The sequence below is a fragment of the Zonotrichia albicollis genome, chromosome 3 (assembly GCF_047830755.1).
Source record: "Zonotrichia albicollis isolate bZonAlb1 chromosome 3, bZonAlb1.hap1, whole genome shotgun sequence".
Lineage (NCBI taxonomy): Eukaryota > Metazoa > Chordata > Aves > Passeriformes > Passerellidae > Zonotrichia > Zonotrichia albicollis.
The window spans coordinates 47,816,441-47,837,952 of NC_133821.1; the positions used below are offsets into that span (position 1 = coordinate 47,816,441).

At 45.2% G+C, this 21,512-nt stretch overlaps 1 protein-coding gene across 4 annotated transcripts in view; it reads right to left on the minus strand.

The window, feature by feature from the left end:
- The window catches only part of XPO5 (exportin 5), a 29,395-nt gene extending 7,908 nt beyond the window's left edge, over positions 1 to 21,487 (minus strand). Inside the window, exons 1-22 of one of the 4 annotated variants that reach the window (XM_005486499.4) lie at positions 21,351 to 21,487; positions 20,981 to 21,102; positions 20,295 to 20,367; positions 19,593 to 19,730; positions 19,104 to 19,286; positions 18,047 to 18,088; positions 17,199 to 17,225; positions 16,721 to 16,906; positions 15,963 to 16,039; positions 15,442 to 15,541; positions 13,963 to 14,046; positions 13,432 to 13,557; positions 13,115 to 13,205; positions 11,425 to 11,553; positions 10,572 to 10,687; positions 9,646 to 9,801; positions 9,199 to 9,240; positions 8,478 to 8,567; positions 7,009 to 7,208; positions 6,277 to 6,376; positions 5,245 to 5,426; positions 356 to 456 (exon numbers count right to left, since the gene is read on the minus strand). In XM_005486499.4, coding sequence (XP_005486556.1) covers positions 356 to 456; positions 5,245 to 5,426; positions 6,277 to 6,376; positions 7,009 to 7,208; positions 8,478 to 8,567; positions 9,199 to 9,240; positions 9,646 to 9,801; positions 10,572 to 10,687; positions 11,425 to 11,553; positions 13,115 to 13,205; positions 13,432 to 13,557; positions 13,963 to 14,046; positions 15,442 to 15,541; positions 15,963 to 16,039; positions 16,721 to 16,906; positions 17,199 to 17,225; positions 18,047 to 18,088; positions 19,104 to 19,286; positions 19,593 to 19,730; positions 20,295 to 20,367; positions 20,981 to 21,102; positions 21,351 to 21,455 — 2,470 coding nt within the window. In that variant the 5' untranslated portion in view covers positions 21,456 to 21,487. Of the gene's footprint in view, positions 1 to 355; positions 457 to 5,244; positions 5,427 to 6,276; positions 6,377 to 7,008; positions 7,209 to 8,477; positions 8,586 to 9,198; positions 9,241 to 9,645; positions 9,802 to 10,571; positions 10,688 to 11,424; positions 11,554 to 13,114; positions 13,206 to 13,431; positions 13,558 to 13,962; positions 14,047 to 15,441; positions 15,542 to 15,962; positions 16,040 to 16,720; positions 16,907 to 17,198; positions 17,226 to 18,046; positions 18,089 to 19,103; positions 19,287 to 19,592; positions 19,731 to 20,294; positions 20,368 to 20,980; positions 21,103 to 21,350 lie in introns of all 4 variants that reach the window. The other 3 variants (XM_005486498.4, XM_014266651.3, XM_005486500.3) reach the window with 3 other exon arrangements.
- Positions 21,488 to 21,512: the final 25 nt, after the last annotated feature.

Here is a 21,512-nt window from a genome sequence, read left to right on the forward strand (position 1 = left end):
GGACAGGTCTCTGCACCAGCACTCAGGGCTCCTTCTCAGCACTAAGGCACACAATTACAGCACCCTCCAGCCTCTGCAGCCTGAAGTGCCATGTTGCAGATACTACCATCACCCCACAGATGGGATAAGCAGTTTGGTAGTGTACCCTACAATGCTTGCAGAAGAAACCAATGTGTCTGAGACCACTAACTTATTTATATCTTAGTTTCAGCTGGTTCAAATCACAGCTGAACTGCAAATACTATGAAGAAGCTGGTCCTCCACCCTATTTCACTTCCACTGTTAAGGACAGATCACTAATTCAAATATCTCTAAGAATTTACCCACACATTCCTCCTGAAGAGAAACCTCTTACCTAGAATGGCATTCTTCTCCACTTCCAGCATGTCCAAGGCCTTTGCAAATGTATCCCCCAGCCTGGCCACCATCTCTGGTGTGTAGAGGTTGTTGTGAGTCCTGAAACAGAAGAGCACTTGGTTTATACTCATGTAAATCAACCCCTCTTTGCCCTTGACAGTGGAATCCTCTCCTTCAGCTTGTGGACAGCTCTTCTGAGGCAGATGATGAGGAAGGTGAGACCACGCACTTGTGCATGGGATCCCCCTTCCCCACCTGCAAAAATACTGGGGAAGCTGACCTAACAGAGACATGGAGTGACACCACCTCATGTCCTGAATCTCCTGGCTGCCCCTTCCACTTATTTCAGTTCATCCCACCCCTTGCAAGCACTAGCAGCAAAAACTCCCAGCAATTCTCCAGATGATGCTGGGAACAACTTATTAGCTTGGCCAAAGGGATCCGAGAATGTATTTTTACCACTGACAAGACATAGATTCTGTCATCTCAAAAGGTCTTCTGCACCTAAGGCCCCTGAAGAGGGAGGGGCTGCTTCAGCTCCAAAATACACACACTGCCCCTCAGGGATGGGTCTCAGCCCCCAGAATGGCAGGTGGCATTGGAGAGACTCTAGTGAGAACATCAGTCTGATCAGATGTTACTCATGGCAGGCACATCTGCCCCCTGGACAACACATCCAGCTGGGAACAGTTCCGAATCATAGGAAGTGGCCACTGTCAGCTGTCTGCAAGGGACACCAATTCAGCCATGGGTGGCTGCTTCTTGCCATCCAGGCCAAAATGGGTCTCCTCTCTCAGCCAGGGTACTGACACTCAGAGCTGGACTTGGCAGGGGTGTCTCTCTCACCTACCTCTCTCCTTTGAGACCTCAGACCTCCACTCTGGGTGTCGCCAGCTGCACACAGCACAAATCCTGCAGCCTCCTCCAAAACTGCAATGCCATTGTACCTGCTGCTAGAGGTGATCAAGGGCAACTCAGTATCTCCCCCTCAGCAGCGTTTCCCAAAGCAGGGGGTACATGGGAATGGCTGGGGGAAGGGAGGGTGGACAGACCTCAGGATGTTCTCCAGAGTCTCAGCTTTCACTCATGTAGTAATTATTGGTTTTTGGGGGTTTTTTTTAATGTTTACGTTCATAATTCTGGCAACTGTGATGCAGTGATGTCTGCTTGCATTTGCAGAAAGCTCCAAAACCACAACTAGCCTGTTTTCTCTCTGCAAGTGTTAAATACTTCCCTGCTCACTGCACATGAGGAAGGCAAGTATGTGAACTTCATGAGAAAGAGCTACAGAAATGACTCATACTCTCATTCTGGGCTGGATCTAACACCATGCAACAGGCCTCAAAGGGACACAAGCTGATTCTGCTTTGCCAAGAAGGGCCAGGGAACAGCTGAGCTTCCACACTGGTTAATGCTGCCCCACTGACTCAAAAAGCTGTACATTTCTGCTTGAGGCTATCCTGAAACCTAGCCACTAAAATAATCTCCTGTATGTCTTCTGTCCACTCCATGTCAGCGTTGGCTTTGCCTCATGCTGGGCAGAAGGCCAGTGGGGCAAATGCAGAGACTGTGCAATTGCAAAGGTGAACTCTGAAATCAGGGGCACTAACTCCAGCAGGACAGGCCAGACAGTCATATCCTGAAGGTGTGGTCATGGTCCTTAGTTGTTTCAGAGTCCTTGAAGCGTTTTCTTAAGTCTGCGAGTTGGGAGACAGATGCCCACTTACAGGGCAAGCTCTCTTAATACTTTAGCAAGTTCCCAGTGGGAATGGAGAGAAAATGGCCAACCACCCACTCCCTATGGGAGTTAAAAAGGCATCCAATAGCCCTCATGTATAATGATGTAGCCCCTAGGCATGTTCCAGCTGAGACTTATCAGCACTCCTGGGCATCCCACACACAGGAAAACAAACTAATTTCAAGAGACATTTATGCTTTAGAAAAGACAAGCAAAGGATATAGCAGAACTTGGGGAATTTTCAGTGATGGTCACAGCTCTGCTAGAAAGTATTTGATGCCTAGAGAGAACAGCATGTAAACCCGAAGATGAGTCCTTTAGGACAGTTTATGACTGAAGAATCTTACCAAAGTTGTCTACAATGAAAATGCCTACAGCATCCATGTCTACCCAAGAATTCTTTCACCAGCATTAATGCTTTGGCAATGTCAGCATTTCATCATCAGGAGTTCCAAAAAAGCCTTTGTCTAAGCAAAGCATTTGCTGAGCCTGAGCACCTAATTTGCAACAAAACACTTTTTATTGAGCAAAATCTCAGCACAATAAAGGTTCTGTACCAATCAGGTCATGCAGCTACTGCACTGACTGCAGAAATGCACCAAGGTGGCTGAAAAGCATGATTTGGGTTTAAATTCAGGAGTGAACGTTTTAAGCCAGAAGCTAGAAAACACCTAAATGAAATGAGGTGCCACAGAGGACAGGAGAATCATTACTCTGAGAACTGCAAGCAGTGATTAATAAAGCAACCTCAAAATAATTCATTTAACACAGCTACCAACACAGATACAAATACAGGTAGGCACAATAAGATGCCACTCAAAGCTACTTTATTATTCCATTACCTGGACTACCTCGTTCCTCTCAGTTCTTTGATCTCACCCATGACCTCCCTTCAGGCTACTTACCACCCTGGCAAAGGCCCAATGGCTCAACAGCTTCACTGCCTCTGTCTGCTAACACAGCAGCACAATGCCACACTATCCAGAGAGCAGCAGTCCCACTGCTCAGCCTGGAAACCCCCTCTGTTAGCCCACTGGTGTCTGGCTTGGTGCTCAGTCCAGCTGCTCAGCAGGATCCATGCTACTGCTACTTGCACATCTGCTCACACAGAAGCCACCACAGCCCGCAGGGACTTCCATATCTCTGTCCCAGGGTTGCACGTGGGCAACACTGGAAGCTGCTTATCCAAACAGAGCTGCCCAATGGCACAGATCTCAGAGAAGCATCCATCCCCAGGTAGTAATGTAACTACATCCCTGAAGGCATCCTAAACACAGGCAGCTTTCCTGCCAGGCAGCCTTCCTCATATCCCCCTACCTCCTGCCTGCTGACAGGCAGCTACAGATACCATATTCTCCTGTGTGATCCATATTAAGGAGGGCTTGAGGACCACATACACAGAAAAAGCACCTGAAGTCAGCAAAGACCACCACAGGAACTCCACAGCACAAGATCCAGCTTTGCCAAAAAGACTTAAGCATCATCATCAACACTTGCACTGAACAACTAGGAGCTTGCAGCTGTCAAACAGAGGCCTATATCCAGCAGCAGCAATGGAAAAATATGAAGCATAAAGATCCACTGTTCTGAATACATAATTCATTAGTTCTTGTTGGAGCATCCAGATTAAGAAAAGCCCAAGTGAAGTACAGGTTTCTCCATGTATGTTACTACCATGTACACAGAAAATATTTTGGTCTGCAGGTGAGATGCTTGAACACAGACACTTTATCTCAAAAAAAGCCCAAACCAGCCATGGAGACCCTTCCTTTATATCCTGGATAGAAAACATAGCTCATGTGTTCCCTTGGAGGTGCTAAAAGCCAGGCACAGAGTTTTTGCCTCTTCACCAAAGTGCTGACAGAAGTTGGATGACAGTTTCCTAAGCCTGTTATCACAGAGATCCCAAGTGATTTTACTGAGGCACAAGTTCAGAGAGGAACAGTGACTGCATGAGGAAGAAGTGTCTGTTGCAGCCTGTTCAGACCTTGGGCACTGGTATAGTTGCTCTCACACAGTATGACACAATATGACAGGCACTGGAAGAAATGGCATGAGGCTACCACTACTCTGGACAACTCTACCTAACCTCTCCCAGAAGCTCACCAATAAGATCTTCAGCCTTCCAGGATAAAAGGCAAAAATACTTTGGCCACTGGTCACTGGCCAAAGTACCACGCACTGTGCTAGAGAGTTTAGTGATGAGGAACACTGCCAGTGTGGGCCAAGACAGCATGTGCTTGTCCCAACAGTCCAGCATGTTGCTTCTCTCTGGAAGCAGCACGTTCCTGAGCTCAGTGACTACTAAACATATTTGACTAGACAGAGCTCAGTCAACAGAGCCCCTTCCCTTACAAACCCAGGAGCTGAAAATCAAAGTGGATCTGCAAACGCTATTTCTCAAAAGGCCCCTGCCAAGGACAGAGCAGCAAGTTTTCAAGTATGTAACATGTTCTCTCACAAAATTGTCCCATAAGTCTGGCAAACTCCCAGTGTCAGGAGTTACCCTGAGAGAAACTTCTCCTTTGTAATCCTGGGAACTGTGTTCTTTGGGATTTCCCTTTTCTGCCTTCTCTTGCAGCCTCCCCTGACTGCCCCAGACTGACACAGCACTGGTGACACGCAGAGAGGCACTGCATGGCAGTAACAGCCTGAGAGTATGCATCCACTGATTCCAAGAGCAGACAATGCTTCAGGAGGCTGCTGCTCATGGTCAGCCAAGCCAGCATCATTTAACACTGAAGAGGGAACAACGCGAGCGGGACTTGATGAGAGCTGGGACTGCCCTGCTGGTGACAGGAGAGGTGGCTTTGTAGGGGCTGAGGGCAGAGCACAGATGTCAGCTGAGAAATCATTAACTGGGGGGCAGAACTACAGCAGTGGAGGTGGGGGAGGCAACCCCAGCACAAGCTCCCATTAGCTTTGATGGCCTCCTGCAGGCCAGGCCAACGAACATTGAGAAGGCTCCAGTTTGCACAGTGCCATTCCCCACTGTGAGCAGCCAGGAACAGTACTTGGGCACTGGCACCAGCACTATTCCCACTGGCTTCACTGGCAAACCATGCTCTGAGCATTCCACCTATTTATCATAGTTTGGCTTTCAGAGATTTATAAGCCAACATAAATGATTTCAAATGAACTTGACCCACCTTATGAGAGCAAGTAAATTGTCAAAAAGCTTCAGGACCTGCTCAGTGCAGGGATTACGGTACATTGGAGTTCCACTGGGCAGGTATCCCAAAAAGAATCCTCCAGCTTTTGCCTCTTCAGTAGCAGCAGGCCAACGAGCTCGTTTGACGACTCCCAGAATAGTGTACACACAAAAGCTTATCTGCAGCAAGAGATGTGGAGACAGTATTTCTTAGCCAGATCAGTCTGAATCAACAGGCTTTCAAAGAAACACATCATTGTCCCATCTCAAAGGGACCGTTCTACAGTGAGCCTAGCCTGGTGAGAGGAACAACCTCTGGTGAGTTTGCTGCCAGGAAAATGCAGCAAATGATCATGCTCAGAGAGCCCTGGCCATGGCAGGATGGCCTAGGAACTCACTATCAAAGCACCAATGCATACCATCTCAAGAGCATGCAAGCAGCCAGGCAGGCTGCTAAAAGTAAGGGTCTAGACCATCAGTTCCTCGTGTCCTTCATGAGGGAAGATGCAGTGCTGGGACAGATACAGGTTCCAAGATGACAGAACTGCATTAGCCCCAAATCACTCTATGGACTACATTTCAGTGTCTTCTACAGATCTGAGGACAGCAACTCCATTTGCTGTTCAAGTGAAGACTTTACAGTAAAAATTCAACACAAATCTCCTCAGATGAATTTAATTATATTCTGTGCTCCAGTCTGAGCACAATGTTTTCCATACTGCCTGGTTTAAAAAGCACAATTCACTGTGCCATATTTCTAAAAATCATGCAAATGAACTGCTTCTCCAAAACCAAACTCTATTATAACCAAAGAGTAGGAAACAGTGTGCTTCACTCTGATAAATAATGTCATTCTGCATGGCCTGCATGCTCTTTACTGTAGTTAAAAGAGCAAAGGCCAGCCTGTTATTCTGCAATCTAAAGAAGTACATGATCACAGACCTAGTGTGCAACCACAAGAGAAATGGGGATGGAAGGAGGCAGGACTCCTTTCCTTAAGGATTACACCTCTCCTGGTAATGATACTCACTCTAGAACGGTTCAGGCCACTAGGATCTTCCAAGACTGGATCAGCAATTTTGTTGTCTGCACCCACATAGGATATGAAGGCTTCAGGATCTGAGAGGACTCTGGCAGCAGCAGAAGACAGCAATGGGATTATTGTTTGTACCAGAGAATTTAAGCAGAGCTTTGCACTGGCAATGAACACCTCACAAATACAGAGCAGGCTAGAGAGGCTAGGTAGCAATCCATCCTGTACATGGGAACATGTCTAAAAAGCATCAGAGATGGGTATCTCCAAACTTTACCAGTTCTCTTGGGCTGTGGGGATCTAAAAGATTCAAATCTCTTATGAAGATAGCCCTGCTGGGAAAACTCTTGTGCAAGCCCAGCTACCCAGAGCTGCAAGACATCTCAGTTTTAGTAAGAACTCAGTTTCCTCCCTTCTTCTGGTGATGAGCAAGGATGTCTTTTATTTCTTATTTTCTGCAAATGCTTTGAGCATGCTGGGGAATGTTCATTACCTTAAGCAACTCTTACCCAGGAATTTTCAGCAAACAGCATTTAGGCTGTTGGCAGTTTCTGAACTGCAGAACTATTACCACAATGACTGCCCATACCAGAGGAGGTCAAGAGGCAGCCCACCACCCTCCTATGGTTTGTGTGTGTCCTTACTGGGAAGGGCAGGGCATTACCTCCTCAACACCTGCAGCTCTAAGCTGGAGAAGAAATGACCAACAGAAAGAAAAGTAACCCATACCTCTGCATCTCTGGGGAGAGCCATAAGCCAGCCACAGGAGCCATGAGCTCCTCCAGGAAAGCCTTCTGTCGCTCATAGTCCTTAAACTGGTTGCTGATGAGGACAAGGGCCTCCATAAGAGCACACTTCTCCATCTGTGTCAGAAGGAGCTCATTTGACAGCAGCTGTTTCACGTGGTTGTACAACATCTCAAAGTTTGGCTAGAAAACACATCCAAGTGGAAAAGCATCAAGCACCTGGTATGGAGGAGGGCCACTGGGGGAGGTAGAGAAGGGGTGTACTGTACAGGACACAGGAGAACCATGGCTGTTACCTTTTCTCAACATAGCCATCTTCTCCTCACATTCAAATTTCTCTGCATGTTCAGTCTAAGAGAACTATATTTTTCCCTACCCCTCTGTAATTGTCCTGCATTCATTTCAATTGAATTCTCCAGAATGACTGAAATAAGAAGAGCAAATCTCTCTCTAGGCACTTATATCCCTTAAAGCAGTGTCACACCTCAAAACAGTTCTGCTGCTTTATTTGCTCACAGAAAGCACCTTGTTTCTTTGGCCAGACTCAGGATTCATCCATCTCTTTACCTGTGGTAAATAACAACTCATATGGTTACAATGAGTGCCACAGGAATTCTTGCACTCCTTGCCTTCCTTCTGCAGTTGCCACCACATCTATCCGTAATTTTGTACAAACATTAGCAATCATCCTCTTCAGCAAACTCCTCTGAACATCTTTTGGGGCAACTCTGGGTCCTTGGCTCTTCTAGTGAGGATGTTTGGGAAAGAGTTGTAGCTCAAGGACCGATAAACTGGAACAAAAACCAACCCATGAGTTCTTAGCATCAATTACAGAATGCAGACTGGAACCTCCAAATTACCTTAATTAACATGCTTTAAAATGTCTTTTTTTAAACTAGCAATGTCCTATGGTCCTCCCATAATCCTAGGTCCCACTCCACAGAAACACATCTAAAGAATGTTGGATGCAGAGATTGTTTACTTCAGAAAAATGAACAAAACACAGCTCATGGAATTTAAACGTATTTGTCTTCTAATATCTTCAAGCTCGTCCAGAAAACAAATGCTCCCCTTTTTTTCCTATATTCTGTTAAGTAACAGAATCAAATCTAGTGATTAGCTATGCTAGTCTCCAGCTAAGGAATTAGCTGAGACCTACACAGGTGATAACACGGGCATTCAGCAAACATTCCCATAAAACCAATGCAGTGCTGCCTGTATCCTCCTCATCATCCCTTTCACATTTAACCCACCAATCTACAATTCAGCTCCTCAGGCAGGAAATTTTTCAGTGGGGAAGAAAAGAGGTACAGGGAATGAACCACTTTGCCATTTGTGCAGGAGGAATGTCTCCTGCAAAGAAAGCAGAGACTGTAGCCAAGGAAGTTGAAGATCCCAGAAAATCCAACTGAAAGTGAGGCAAGACTGCTGATGACAGTTGCATTCACCTACCAGGACAAGCTGAGGGTAATCCCGGCACATCTTGATGATTGAGGAGCACGCATGCCTTCTCACATTCTTCACTGCTCGAGTTCTAGGAGCCTGGACAGACACAACAAACTTCAATGCAACAAAACAAAAGTTCAGCCAGATGCAGGGTATCTTCAAAAGACAAATTCATTACATACAGATTTCTGCACTGTTCAGCACAGATCAAAAAAAGATCTCCATGCCTCCCCTGCTCCCTCCAAACAATCATGCAGCAACCAGATTTCCTCTGAAGCAGTAGTCAATTCAAGCAGTCCATGTTCAAACAAGCTGTACTTCAGGAGTGAGGATGCCATAGCTCTTACTCACTATTTCTAGACTCCAGGCACTCCTTAGGTAACTGGCAGGTTTAATGCCATCCTTCAGAGCCATTTATGCCAAGTACTGAAAGAATACCCAGAGCTAATGAAGGGATTTCACTCTCAGGAAGGCCAGCACTGACAGGGGAGCTAAGTGCACTGGCCTTAGAGCACACCTGTGCCCTTCTAAGTTTGTGAGCCAAAGCTTGGCAGGCTATGTCAACCACAGAGATCAGCAATATCCAGACCCCCCAGCTGTTTCAGGAGCAGAACTATACTTGAGAAGCCTACTTCAGCAGAGTCTTCAGACTCAGGATGCTCTCTCCACTAGAGTATGATTTGATCCAACTGTTACAACTCAGTAGTAGATAATAATTCAGACGTACCTTACTTTCTTCTACAACTTCAAAGGTAACTGAAGCAAACAGCTGTGAGAAAAGGGAGGAAAAAAAAAATTGTATCATTTGTTAATATTTAAAACTCATGTCTATTTGAGCTCAAGGAACAGGTAATAAGGATTTTAATGCAATTTCATTGGAGTCAGTGAATAACCCCTGAGCTGAAAGATGAATCATCAATACAGTGATGCCTTGAAATAAAACATGGCCAGAACATGTAATTATACGAAGATTTAAGGCTAAAAACGACAAAATTTGGGTTAATTGACGTAACTCTTCTTGTGACAAGCCTCAGTCTCAGTTTCTCCCATCTTTAACATGAAGAACAGACCTTCCCTGACAGCAGCACCAAGAGGATTGACTCCTGCAGTTTAGCCCAAGAGCCCTGCACCACAAAAAGCTGATGTGATTTTAGAAGGGTCTGCATGTACCTACCTTGGAAAGTACTTGGGGGAGGTATTCTGGCCGGTAAGTGACAAACGGAAAGAGAGCAGACACATTGGTGAGCACACAGGACAGGATCAGAGGATCTTTTGTTTCAAAATTAAGGACAAGCTGCAGCAGATCTATGCCATCATTCACAGGGATTTCCTACAAATGTAGCAAAAAGAAAGGAAAGAAAAAAGGGAGGCAACACTCAATACTTCAACATGTAGTATGCTTCTTACAAAACCTAGGAAAAAGGCTGAGGCAAAAAAGACAGCAGCATCGCCACTGCTGACAGGACACTCTTGAGACATCAGTCTCTAGTCCCCATACTATTGCTTACACCTCTGGGAAAGGCAAATTTCCTCTCTCAGTCAGTCTCCCAATTCTCTTCTTGACATTGTCCAACAGATTTCAAGCTTAACCAGCTGTACTGATCCACATAATTATTCTACTGTGATTAGATTGATGAGTATATGAGCAGTTTAATTAATAAAAAAATCAAGTCAGTCTACATCAACTGATCCTTCTGATTTGCCTGCTGTTGAACAAGAGAGAGAAAATTACCTCCTCCTCTCTGGGCATAGCTTCTCTCATTTAGTTAGAAATTTAAAAAAAATTAAAAATCGAATAAGAGGATAATTAAATAAACTCAATAAATTTTTCCTTAAGTAATCCCTTCTCCTCTAGCAAGGCACCATGTAAAAGCATGTCACCTGAGCACTCTCCTGTGACGTCTCATCCCATAGTGTCCAAAACTAAGCCAAGCCAGTATGAGTTTGGTGTCATCAAAAGAAGGGTCATTATTCCTCATGAGAACAGCTCACCAAACTGCATGGAGGTTACCAGCTACTACAAACTGCTCAAGGATAACAGAACTGCAAAACCCTACTGGTGTCAACCCAGAAGCAGGCAGGAGCATGGGATACACATACATCTTTGTCCATGGTTCGAAACATCTGGCTGATGACGCTCTCTGAGAAGAAGGTCATGGCATCCCACTGCACAAAGGATGGAGAGAAGATGGAGCAGAGACCTTCGCCTGTCTTAGCTGAAAGGAAGAGAACACTGGAGCTCTCACCATGCTCTTCAACAGCAGCCTGGCAAGTTCCTGTGCTGCAACACCTTAGCACTCACAAGGGTTTTAAGCACACAGCTCTCCCTGCAGATGCCTGGCAGGGATGCACTGGGAGCAATTAAGGTAATCCTGTGTGATTTGCCTAATTCAAGTGAAGGGTCCTGAGGCATAAGTCTTTGAGGTACTGTGCAGAGCAATATGAACAGATCACAGAAGGGAAAGAAGGGAGACCACATGCCCAGACTCAGCCCTGCAGGCGACTGCCCTCGGTGTGACTTTGCAGAGCACCAAGCAGCCTTCCTTCAGAGCAGGGAAAGCAAAATGAATCCCAAGGAATTTGCCAGATAGGCATAACTTCCCTAACAAAAGTAATAAATACGTTACAAAGATAAAATGGCCCAAATAATTGTAAAATTGTATCAGAGGAACAGCAGTACCTGTTCTGCAGAGAGATTTGGGGGAAGAAAGGGAGGAGCCACGGGCTTTACATTACTTTTTCCATACACAGACTCCAAAGGGATAAATTAGGGAAGGGGTGGGTTTGACTTGGTTTTGCTTTTAACTTGCAAAAACCTTAAAATCTAGCATGGAGTCTTGGCTACCACTTAAAAAATTCCAACAACACCAACAAAAACAAGGCCAAGAAATTTCTTCTCGACTTTAATTACAAAACCAAATCCCATATCCCTAATATTTTTCAGGTAACCTACAGTTTGTGGGTCCAGTATCAACAGGAGCTGTGAGTTGGTACTTCAGCCATTCACCAGCCATTTGGAAGCCAGTTAGAGGGTCAAGCCGACAAGCCATCCTTATCACCTCTCCTTGCTGGGCTCGGAAAGCTGCAGGGAACAATCACCAAGAAACCAGCTGATGCTGCACATTTTGCAGAGCCACGAACATTATGGACTTCTACTTTGGCAACAGCTGTGTAGTGGGCACAGATACACAACCAGTAAAGCAGGTACGACAGGATGGGCTATTTTTGAAGTGATTTAAGTGGACTAAAAAATGACGGACTAACATTAAAAAACAGTACAATTAAAATGCAGTATGAATTATGAAAATCTATGCTGATGCCTTTTCCTGGTCTTAAAAAATTGAGAGTCAGACATGGTTAAAGGATAAGGGGTTTCTACCTCGTTATTTTAATAAGGATCCTTATTGGTGCACCACTTTGCCAAGGTGCATTGTGGCACCTTTTACCTTACCAAGGTAAAAATCCCTTATCCCTTAACCGTGTCTGGCTCTCAATTTTTTAAGACCAGGAAAAAACAATCAATGCTAAACCAAATTTACTACAATTAAGCCTCTATTTTTCATTTAAAATATGCTTCAAACTATAAACAATTGCTGCTTACAGAGCACCTGGAGATACTGAGATTAAATACCAGCATTAGATAACTACCCCTTCCTTTAGCTAAACATTTTTGCTAGATTATTCAACTAATGACAAACTTGATCTCAAACCCAGTTACCTTGTTTTCAGTTTCAAAGATACTAAGAACAAAGTACAGAACAAGAATTTCACTCGTTCCAAAATATTCCAGTGCAAGATCACACAAAAGAATCAGCTCTGTTGACTACACAAATGCAACTTGCATTGTTAATTAAAGTTGTGTTGTCAAGTAATTTTTATTTTTTGTTTCAAATTAGTTATATTTTCTTATATATGTAATGTCTTCAATATAACCTAACCCTCTAAAACGATTTCAGATTCTGGCTTTGTGCATTTATCTACTTTCTATTTTCTATCCAAAAGGATTTCTTACAATAAGTAAAACTATCTAGTAAGCACTAAAAATGAAACACTTAAAATTTGTGTAATTTCTTCTGTGGATCCTCCCACCCACCAAGTTAGTACCAAATTACACCAACCAGTGAGAACCGACTTCACTTTTGGGAAGAAAAATACAAGATGAACGAAAAAGTAAAATCACTAATATCCAGCACTAGTTTAAGATCCTTATTAAATTAGGCTAATGCAATTGCTCAAATCTAGCTATTGGTACTAAACCAGAAGTTCCCTACCAGGACCAAGACAGATTCTTTCTGGAATGCATCTAAAGTCTTTTGTAAGCTGCCTTCCTCTCCTAACCTGAGCATGACTTGAGGCTGCTTGATTTCCTCCTCTAAGGGACCAAAAGACACATTTGCTTTGACACCAGAATGCTATTAGGCCATCTATCTGACCAGCCAGCAAAACAACAGCAAATACTAAAATTAAACACATGAGCTGCCCCAGTAAAATCCTAACTTAATTTACTCCAAGATCCAGACTTAAAACGCTGAGAAACAAATGGAAGCTGCCAAGCCAATTTGGTAGGCTCCAAGCTCAGCCAGTGAGTAAAAGCAGGAAGGACGGACAGACAACAGAATGCAGAAAGGGTCATGGCAACTTACAGGTGAAGAAGGCATTGAAGTCCTCATCACTGTCAAAATCAAAACGGGAGTATTCACAGCTGGGGCTGTCTGCTTTGGAAGGAAAACCCACCTGGAGACAAAGTGGAAAATGTCAGGAAGATAAAAAAGTCAACCATCACAGCTAACAGCAGCTTCAAGGAGATGAAGGCTGGAGGCAAGGAGCAAGATACAACTGTGCTCAACAGCCTGGAGATCATGTTTGGCCACGACACAACAAAAATGTCATTTCTTCCCCCATGACCCACAGGCCACGTCCACCAGGCACCTTCCCAAAACCACCTGTGATTTCCACATACCTTCACCAGGTTGGTCATGCATGCACGGAGATACTTGGGAACAACAGCCAGCAACAAAGGGTCACGAGACAGAACTTCATGCCGAAAGAGGGCTCCCCACGGGATCTGCGTGGAAGAGCGCAGAAACTGGGGGAAGAAGAGAGGAAAGAGAGAAGCAGAGCGGGATTTCAGTGCTGGAATTTCCACTGCTAACATTAAGAGTTGCTATCAGAAAGTAACAGCAAATTATACCAACTATTAAGTTGAGGCCAAGGCACATTGAAGGCACACCGCAAATTCCCAGAAAGCAAAAAATCCCTAATACTAGGGCTGGTTGCAAATTCTGCATTTTCTACTCAGTCCTCTGTGTCAGGAACTGCTCCTGATGGTGTGGTAATGGAGTAGAAAATACTCTGCCTTCCAGGCCTTCAGCTAAAATGGAGAGCCTAGAGAGCAATATTTAGCAGCTGAAGTTCTGTGGTTTAATACAGGCCAGGTCAATTATGCATTCACACACACAGACACACATGAGATTTTCAGCCCTTTACATACCTGGCTGGGATGGGTTGTGAAGGCTAAAAATGACTCAAGGTATTTTCCAAAGTTGGCTGGCGTTTCCACATTACAATCTGAGCCCTATGAGGAACATGAAGTATTTCAGACAAAATACTAACTTTATGGCAGGCTGGGCTCACAAATGGTATGTTTCAGGGTAAAGCAGGAGCACTACATCCAAGGCCATAGACTGTAAAGGAGCAGAGACAGAAACACTGAACAACTGATTTTTTTCTGAAACCAGTATAGCCCAAGGAACATCAAGTTCTGTTGACCAGCCTGGAGGTGCTGGACACCACCACCCTCATTCAAGAGTAACCAGTGACTTCTCACATAGTGGAGCTCCATTAAAACCAAATTTACAATCACTGCTGCTGCTGTGAATCACAATTTCACTCCTATTGGGTCAAACCCACACAGGAAGTACAATTCAAACCAATGAATTTCACAGGAAAATACACCCAGATAATTTCACTCAATTTCTCCAAATTTTCTCCATTTTGTGTATTTAACATATGGGTATCCATGACCAGTAACTTTCTTGGAAGTTTGTCAGGAAATTAAGTTTTGCCCAGAGCCATAAACTCAAGGTTTTACTTCTTCTCAGAAATTATGACATGATCTGGTGCCCTCAAGATCCCTGAAATTGTACAGCTCAGTGCTGCCTCTCCCAAGTGAATCTGAATTACCAAGCTCCATCTCATAACTTCATTATGGATTAACAGCTCTACTCCCTAACAGCAAGTGGGGTCACTGCAAGCAGTAATGCATTCTGTATGCTGTCCATTCTTTTAAAGGATGGATTCTCAAAGGTTGTTTTTGTTTTTTTCTTTCCCTCCCTATGAGACTTGACTTTGCTCTATTGCTTTTACAGGCTGGTTGCTTCAATCTCCCCACAAACAGCATCTCTCAACAAGCCTGCCCTCTTCATTGTGGAAGCACTCAGCTGAATGGAGGGAGTGGGAATTCAGCACCAGCATGGCATGAACAGTAAGAATTTGCATTGTCATCCCAACATGGACACAAAGTATTACAAAGATGAATAGTAGGAACAAAACCCGTTTTTTCCTTCAGCTTCAGAGAGTCTTGGCAGAAGAACAGACAGGTATACTCTCTGAGTTATTTTTATAGGGAAATTTAAAAGGCTTCCAATAGAAGAGTAATTTCCTGGACTAGATTTTCTGTAGCAGTAGTCAGCTAAAAACCTGACCAATTTTCAGTGAAGCTTGGCATTTTACAGAGGTTCTAGGAAATGGTTCTTGATGACAACAAAGCCCTGGCATCAGGCAGAGTCCCTCCAGCCTATATTCCTATGACTTGGCAGGATACAGTTAACCCACTTAAAAGCAGAGCCATATCTGCCTTTTGGAAATGCATGGAGAGAACCCTGGTCCTACCTTAGATCAGGGTTGCCTCAAGCCCCAACCCTAAAAACTAGCCCTGCCAGGGTTGCTGTTGGTATTAACAAAGACTTACTAGCAACGCACATAGCTGGCTGCCCAACGCGCACAAAACTTGGCAAAGCCTCTTCAAGAAAACATAGTGCTTCTCCACCAGGCCTTCTCCATCTGCTGTCCTGGGAATGAGGGAAGGGGGAAAAAAGGATCACAGTTACTCATGCTGTAGGTGACAGGCACACTGCTGTCTATCTTGTAGACAGAAAAGGACTAGAGCAATTTGATTTTATCGCAGTGGGATTTTCTTTGCTATTATCAAGAAGTACTGCTTTATTGAAATTGCCTCTTTGAAAGAGTCCTTCCTCTGGATCAGCTTCAGGCTAAAACAAAGTCAGGGAGCTGTGATATTTATACCTCCTTGTCTTTCAATTATGGGTTTTGAAAAAAAAAACCAACCCCTGGTTTTCCAGGTTTTGCAAAAGAAATGGTGGTTTTGTTCTCTCGTATCCAGTCCCTGCTTCTTTTGCTTAAGCAGCACTATCTTTTGCACCTACAAAGCTGTTTGTGTGCAGTATTGTGTGAAATCACCAGGGTACTCACTGGGCAGCAGAGAGAATGCAGTGCATGGCAACATCTCCAAACAAGACCATCAGAGGTTTCCGATCCTCCAGCTTACCCTACACACAAAACACATCACATGCTTCAATTAGAACTTATTTATTCCCATCTACATAAATATTTATTTCCATCTGCAATCAAAATTAGGAGATTCACAATTTTCTTTCCATCTAGGGAGGGGCTTACAGTCCACATATGATTGAAGTAAAAACTTTCCAAAATTCCAAGGTATCTGATCTAAGAAAATGTCTCCAAGAAATCCCACCACAGGAACTTTAAATGGCAAAACTGACCCTGAGACATTATCTTTTATTCAGAGAAGACTGGCTAGTTATTTTCAGGCAGCTGATAAACACTCAGCCTTGACACTCAGCTGCTTGTGAATGAATGGGTCAAAATCACCTGTTTAGATCCTGCTGTCATTTCTCTGAGCTGCCAGGTGACACAGCTGATGACACTATTTTCCACTTCACAGATGTAGGAAGCGGGGGGTAAAAGGTCAGTGAAGACCTCCAAGTTCAAAGTGCAAGGAGAAGTGAGCACAGAATTTGGAGAGGGTTCTAATGGCTGCTCTGTGTATAGTGCTGGCATGACATTCACACCAAATATCTTTAACAGAAATCAGCTAAATTTGAATTTTGATTCTCATATAAAAGGGCAAAGATAGCATTGCTCAGTCTGAAGAATTATGTAAGAGAAAAATAAAAGGGAGCCAGAAGAGCCAGAGAGGAAGAACTCACTTTCCTGCTGACAGCAATCAGGAGACACTCTGCTGCTCCAACTTGGAGCTCAGGCTCATCTAGGAGCAGACACAACATCTCCAAGAGCTTGCAGTCGTCTGCTGTAATATGCCTTAGGGCTACCCAGTCAATGTAGCCAGCCAAAGTGTTGAGTGCTGCTATCCCCACACGACAGTTTGCCTGGGCCTGTGAACAGAGAGGAGGTACAAGGTCAGAGCCAGAGAAAAACAGCAATTCCCATCTAAAGCCACCCACTCCCTGAAATAACAGTACCAAGAACCCCCCTGTGAAGTGAGAGATTTGGGCCCTTCTGCTGCCACTCCTCACTTGTCTCTTCTCAAGGGGGTTGTATTAAGAGTGAACAAATCCATCTGAGTGAAACTGCAGGCAAGACTCAAAAGCCTAGGAAAAGTCTAGTTCTAAGTAACCTTAATCTTAAGAATTACTAATGAGCTAACTCTCATATAGCTCCACTCACCTTTGGTTCCTGAGCCAAATCAGTTTTCTGAAAAAGAAAACAATAGAGGGTAAGTACAGCTACAGCACACACTTCCACTCAGCCACTGCTGCACAGGCTTCTCCTCAAGGACACAGCCAAAAGAGGCTGCATCACAGTCTCCCACTCAGGACACTGCTGCAGCCAACAGTCACCTCTGCAGCCACCAGCTAGGTAAGATAAGAGGACTCTGAATTGCCAAGTTAAGCCACAATTCCCTTCTCATCCAAAAGGTAACACTTCAGTCAGCAGGCACCAGGGAGACACAGGAGACAAGAAGGAAAGGCATTTTGGTACTTCCTGGAGACTTCCAGGAAAGAAGCTTTTGTCCTTTTAAGAGTATCTTACACCCAAAAGCCAAACTCTGAAAAGATGCTGGTGGCTTTAAAGATGCAGGTCTGAAAAGGTGTTTTGTTCATGGGCAGAAAGGCAGCTGGATAGAGCTGGAGCAGCAACCTACAGCCCAACTCCGAGTCCTAGGACACTTAACAGCAACAATGCACTGCCTGTACCATCTTTTTGCCTAATGCAAACAAGTCCCTCAGATACTCAGGTGTGATTTTTCAGTTGCAAAGACACCACAAGCATTTCTTTCTACTGCAAGCTTTTCGTTTGGACTATTCACTGCAGTGATGTTTTTAAGTTAATCAGCTTGAGTCCCAAACACCTCATATATGACCCACCTTACAAACACGTTTACCTATATAAGCACAGCACACTCTTATGGGCTTGGGGACCTATCCATCATCTCCCCCAGTCTGTGTGCAGACAGGGGAACACCCAACCCTCAGAAACGACCCTGTGCACAAATAGCCCAAAGATCTGCTAACCTGTGGAGAGGTGAGGACTTCTTGTTCCTGGGGTGCTCCAACCTTGCCAATCAGAAAGATTCCACCGTTAGCGGAAGCAGCCACACTTCAGAGCCTCAAGCATTGCAATGCAAACCTTACCTGGAAATGCATTTCAACCAGACTACAAAACACACAAGGGTCACCCTCCCATCACCATCACTGCACACAAAACTGGCTGCTCTACAAGGTGGGGGGTTGCTCAGTCTGACAGTGCATCAGGAAGGCGTACAGAAAGCAGGTAGAAAAAGGGTTTTTCATTGCTTCCCAGTTTCACATTTAGTAAAACTCTGGATTTTAATTAATGGAAAAAAAAGTATATGAGATATGACTAAGCAACTAGTTTCTAGTTTGGTTTCTTGACTGCGCTTCACTCAAATCCACTTCCTTTTCACAGGAACAGATGGGGGTAGAGACTCCCCTTCATCATCCATTGTGACTGACCTGCACATCTCTGATTCTAGGTAAGGATTCAGGAAAGAAGTCTGTTCACACAAAAATAGAAAGAGCATTCTTCACTGCAACTTTGCAAAAAACAAGGCTTCCTGACTTGAGCTCTTGGAGAAAAGGACCAGAGGCCCAGAAACATGTTGACACATGAGAAACTCCTGCATTTTGGTGCATCATCTCAAATGTAGCACACAGCATGAGAGAGCAGACACGATTCATGGATGGCATCTCTTAATCACTGTGTGTTACATAAACCACCCCAAATTACCTGTTTCTGCCACAGCCACACCTTCATTTTGCTAAGCTGTACACCCTTAGTGCCAGCACACATTCCAACGGCATGGATGAACCATGCATCCACCCAAGCCATTTAAACTAGCAAAATCAAAGTATCAACACTAACACTATCAGCCTTGTGTGTTCAGTCTCTCTGATCAGCACCAGTTTCCCAGGCCACAGCAGATCTCTACCTCAAAGCAGCAGCAACAGATTTCAGTTTCTGCACTTGCTTCCCCAACAATTTGCGAGCTGCATCCCAATTCCTAAATGCCTCCAGCCCAAACTAAACCCAAGGGAAGGAGACTCTTACCATGAGTCTGTACTTGTTGACATTCTGCTGCAGGGCAGATAGTAGGAAGCTGAAGATCTTTTCCATGTTCTGGGTGAGGGTTTGCTGGATATCTCGTCGCCGCTGGGTAGGCAGAGTTTGAAAAGTCACCACATCCTCTGCCAAACGTAGGAGGATGAACATCACCAGTTCTGTCTGAGTTTCCTGATGTCCCAAAGTGAAATACACTCCATCAGCAGAGTCCAAACATTAAAATCTCTAGAGACTAGCTCAAAGATGTGGAGAGAAAGCAAGCATGCATGAAGATAGAGGTCTCATGTTGAGAAAATAAAACAGAAAGATGGTGCTCTCTCTGCTAGTCATCTCGAGACAGATTAATCTTACAGGGATTGAGTCCATCACCAACCTGTCTGACTTGACCATGAGTAAGTTAGATTTTTCTCAGGATGATGGAAGACTGAACCCCACACTAAGAGCAAGCAAAAGAGACCAGACAGCTGTGTTTCATACCCCTTGCTTGGAAAGGGTATCCAGCTCCTTTAGCATGTCAGGCCAGTGCTGAGGCCATTCCCGCTTGATCATCTCCACCACAATGCGAGACAGCACATCCTTAATGTGACTTTCCTCCTCCAGGATACTTTGAGTTCCCTGTGACAGAAAGGGGACAGTTACACAGAACAGCAAGCATCAGGCATGTATAACTCTGACCTGGGAAACAGTGTTTGCAAACATTCTAAACCACAGAAACCAAAACCAAAACAAAACACAACATTGGGCAGCTCTTCATTGCAACTACCTTAGATGACACTCCCATGTTCCCAAGCATCCATAGCTAATAAACTCTGGGAACCAGATGGATTCGCCTCAAAAGAAGGTCCCTTGGTCATGAGAGCAATCACAACAACAGAGAAAACACAACTAAGATAATGGCTTTAGTATTTTTGCAAAGGATAACAACACTTGTAGCTCACTGAATTTCCTTCCAAGAAAAGAAAAAATACTTTACATATGTTATACAAGCCTCACAATTTCCTGCCATGTGAGGCAACATGGCTATTCACCTGACAAGACAGAGAAGAGCACTGAAACAACTAGAGACACCAAGCGAAAAAGTAATGAAAAACTGAATTCAGATCCTCTGTGCTAATTAACTGGAGTATTTTTTACTTTTGCTCTCATATTTCAGAACAGCCTGGGGCATCAAGTACTTACACTGGATATGAGGCTCATAACATTGTTCTTTAGGTAAACTTTTTCTAGGCGAGGCATATTGTTCCAACGGTATCTGTTAAAAATAAACAAACAAGAAAGAAACCAAGTCAAAACATCTGTAAGGATCTCTGACTTAATTCTCAAGGAACTATTGCTTCTTTACCTAGAGACACTACCAGCTCCGTGCCTCTGCCAGCACCCAATCCCTTAATGAAAGGGCTGAGTTAAAACTGCTGCTGGCAAATGGGCATGCCCCACAGAGGTCAACAGACACCAGAAGCAGCAGCAAAAGCACAAAGCATCAGGTCTGTAGAGGCGGCAGAGAAAGGAATCTCAGAACTGAACTAATACAAAGCCTCTTTGTTAGCAGGAGGCCAATGACAGACCTCTGCAAAGACTTACTGGTAACCCAGAGCACTTGTTTTCATCTTTTGATGTTAACGTGTCTTACGGCTCAGTGAATTCACTTTCCCAACCTGCATAAAAGCAATTCTCTCCTCTCCTTCTTTTACAGAATAAGAAAAAAATCCAGAGCAGGACTGCAACTCTTCTCCACTGCAGAACAAACTCCCTGCGCCCTGAATGTGCCTCCCGGGGGTGGGAGGTGCCGGAATGGGCACAGATCCCAGCCAGGGCGGGGTGGCGGCAGGCTGGGACCCTTCCCATCACGGGACGAGCTGACTTACTTGACCACATGCTCCAGGATCTGCAGGCCGAAGTGCCGGACGATGGCCGTCTGCGTCTTCTCCGCCAGCTTCAGCCCGCAGGGCACGCAGATGGGGCACTTTTCCTTGAACTCCTCGCAGAACTAGGGGAGGAGGGCCGGACACGCACACGCAGTTACACACCGGGGCAGGAGGTGGCAGTCCCATCCCTGGCGGAGCACGCCGGGCACACGCGGTCGCCCGGTCTCCGCCGCCTGCTGACGGCTCCCGGCACTTCACGGGACGTCCCGGACCGGCCCGCCAGGCTCTCGCCCGCGCCGGGGCCGTGCGGACGGGGCGCCCGCGTGGCCGGAGCCCGGCGCCCTCCCTCCCCGGCCGGGCCGTACCGTACCTTGAGGGCCTCCAGGCGGTACCGCTGCGTGGACGCCGGGTCCATGATGACGGTCACGGCCTTCACCAGCTGCTCGCAGAGGCCGCTCACCTGCTCGGCGGACATGGCGGAGGCGGCGGGCGCGCGCCACCGGCCACCCACGGGAGGGACGAGCGGGGCGGC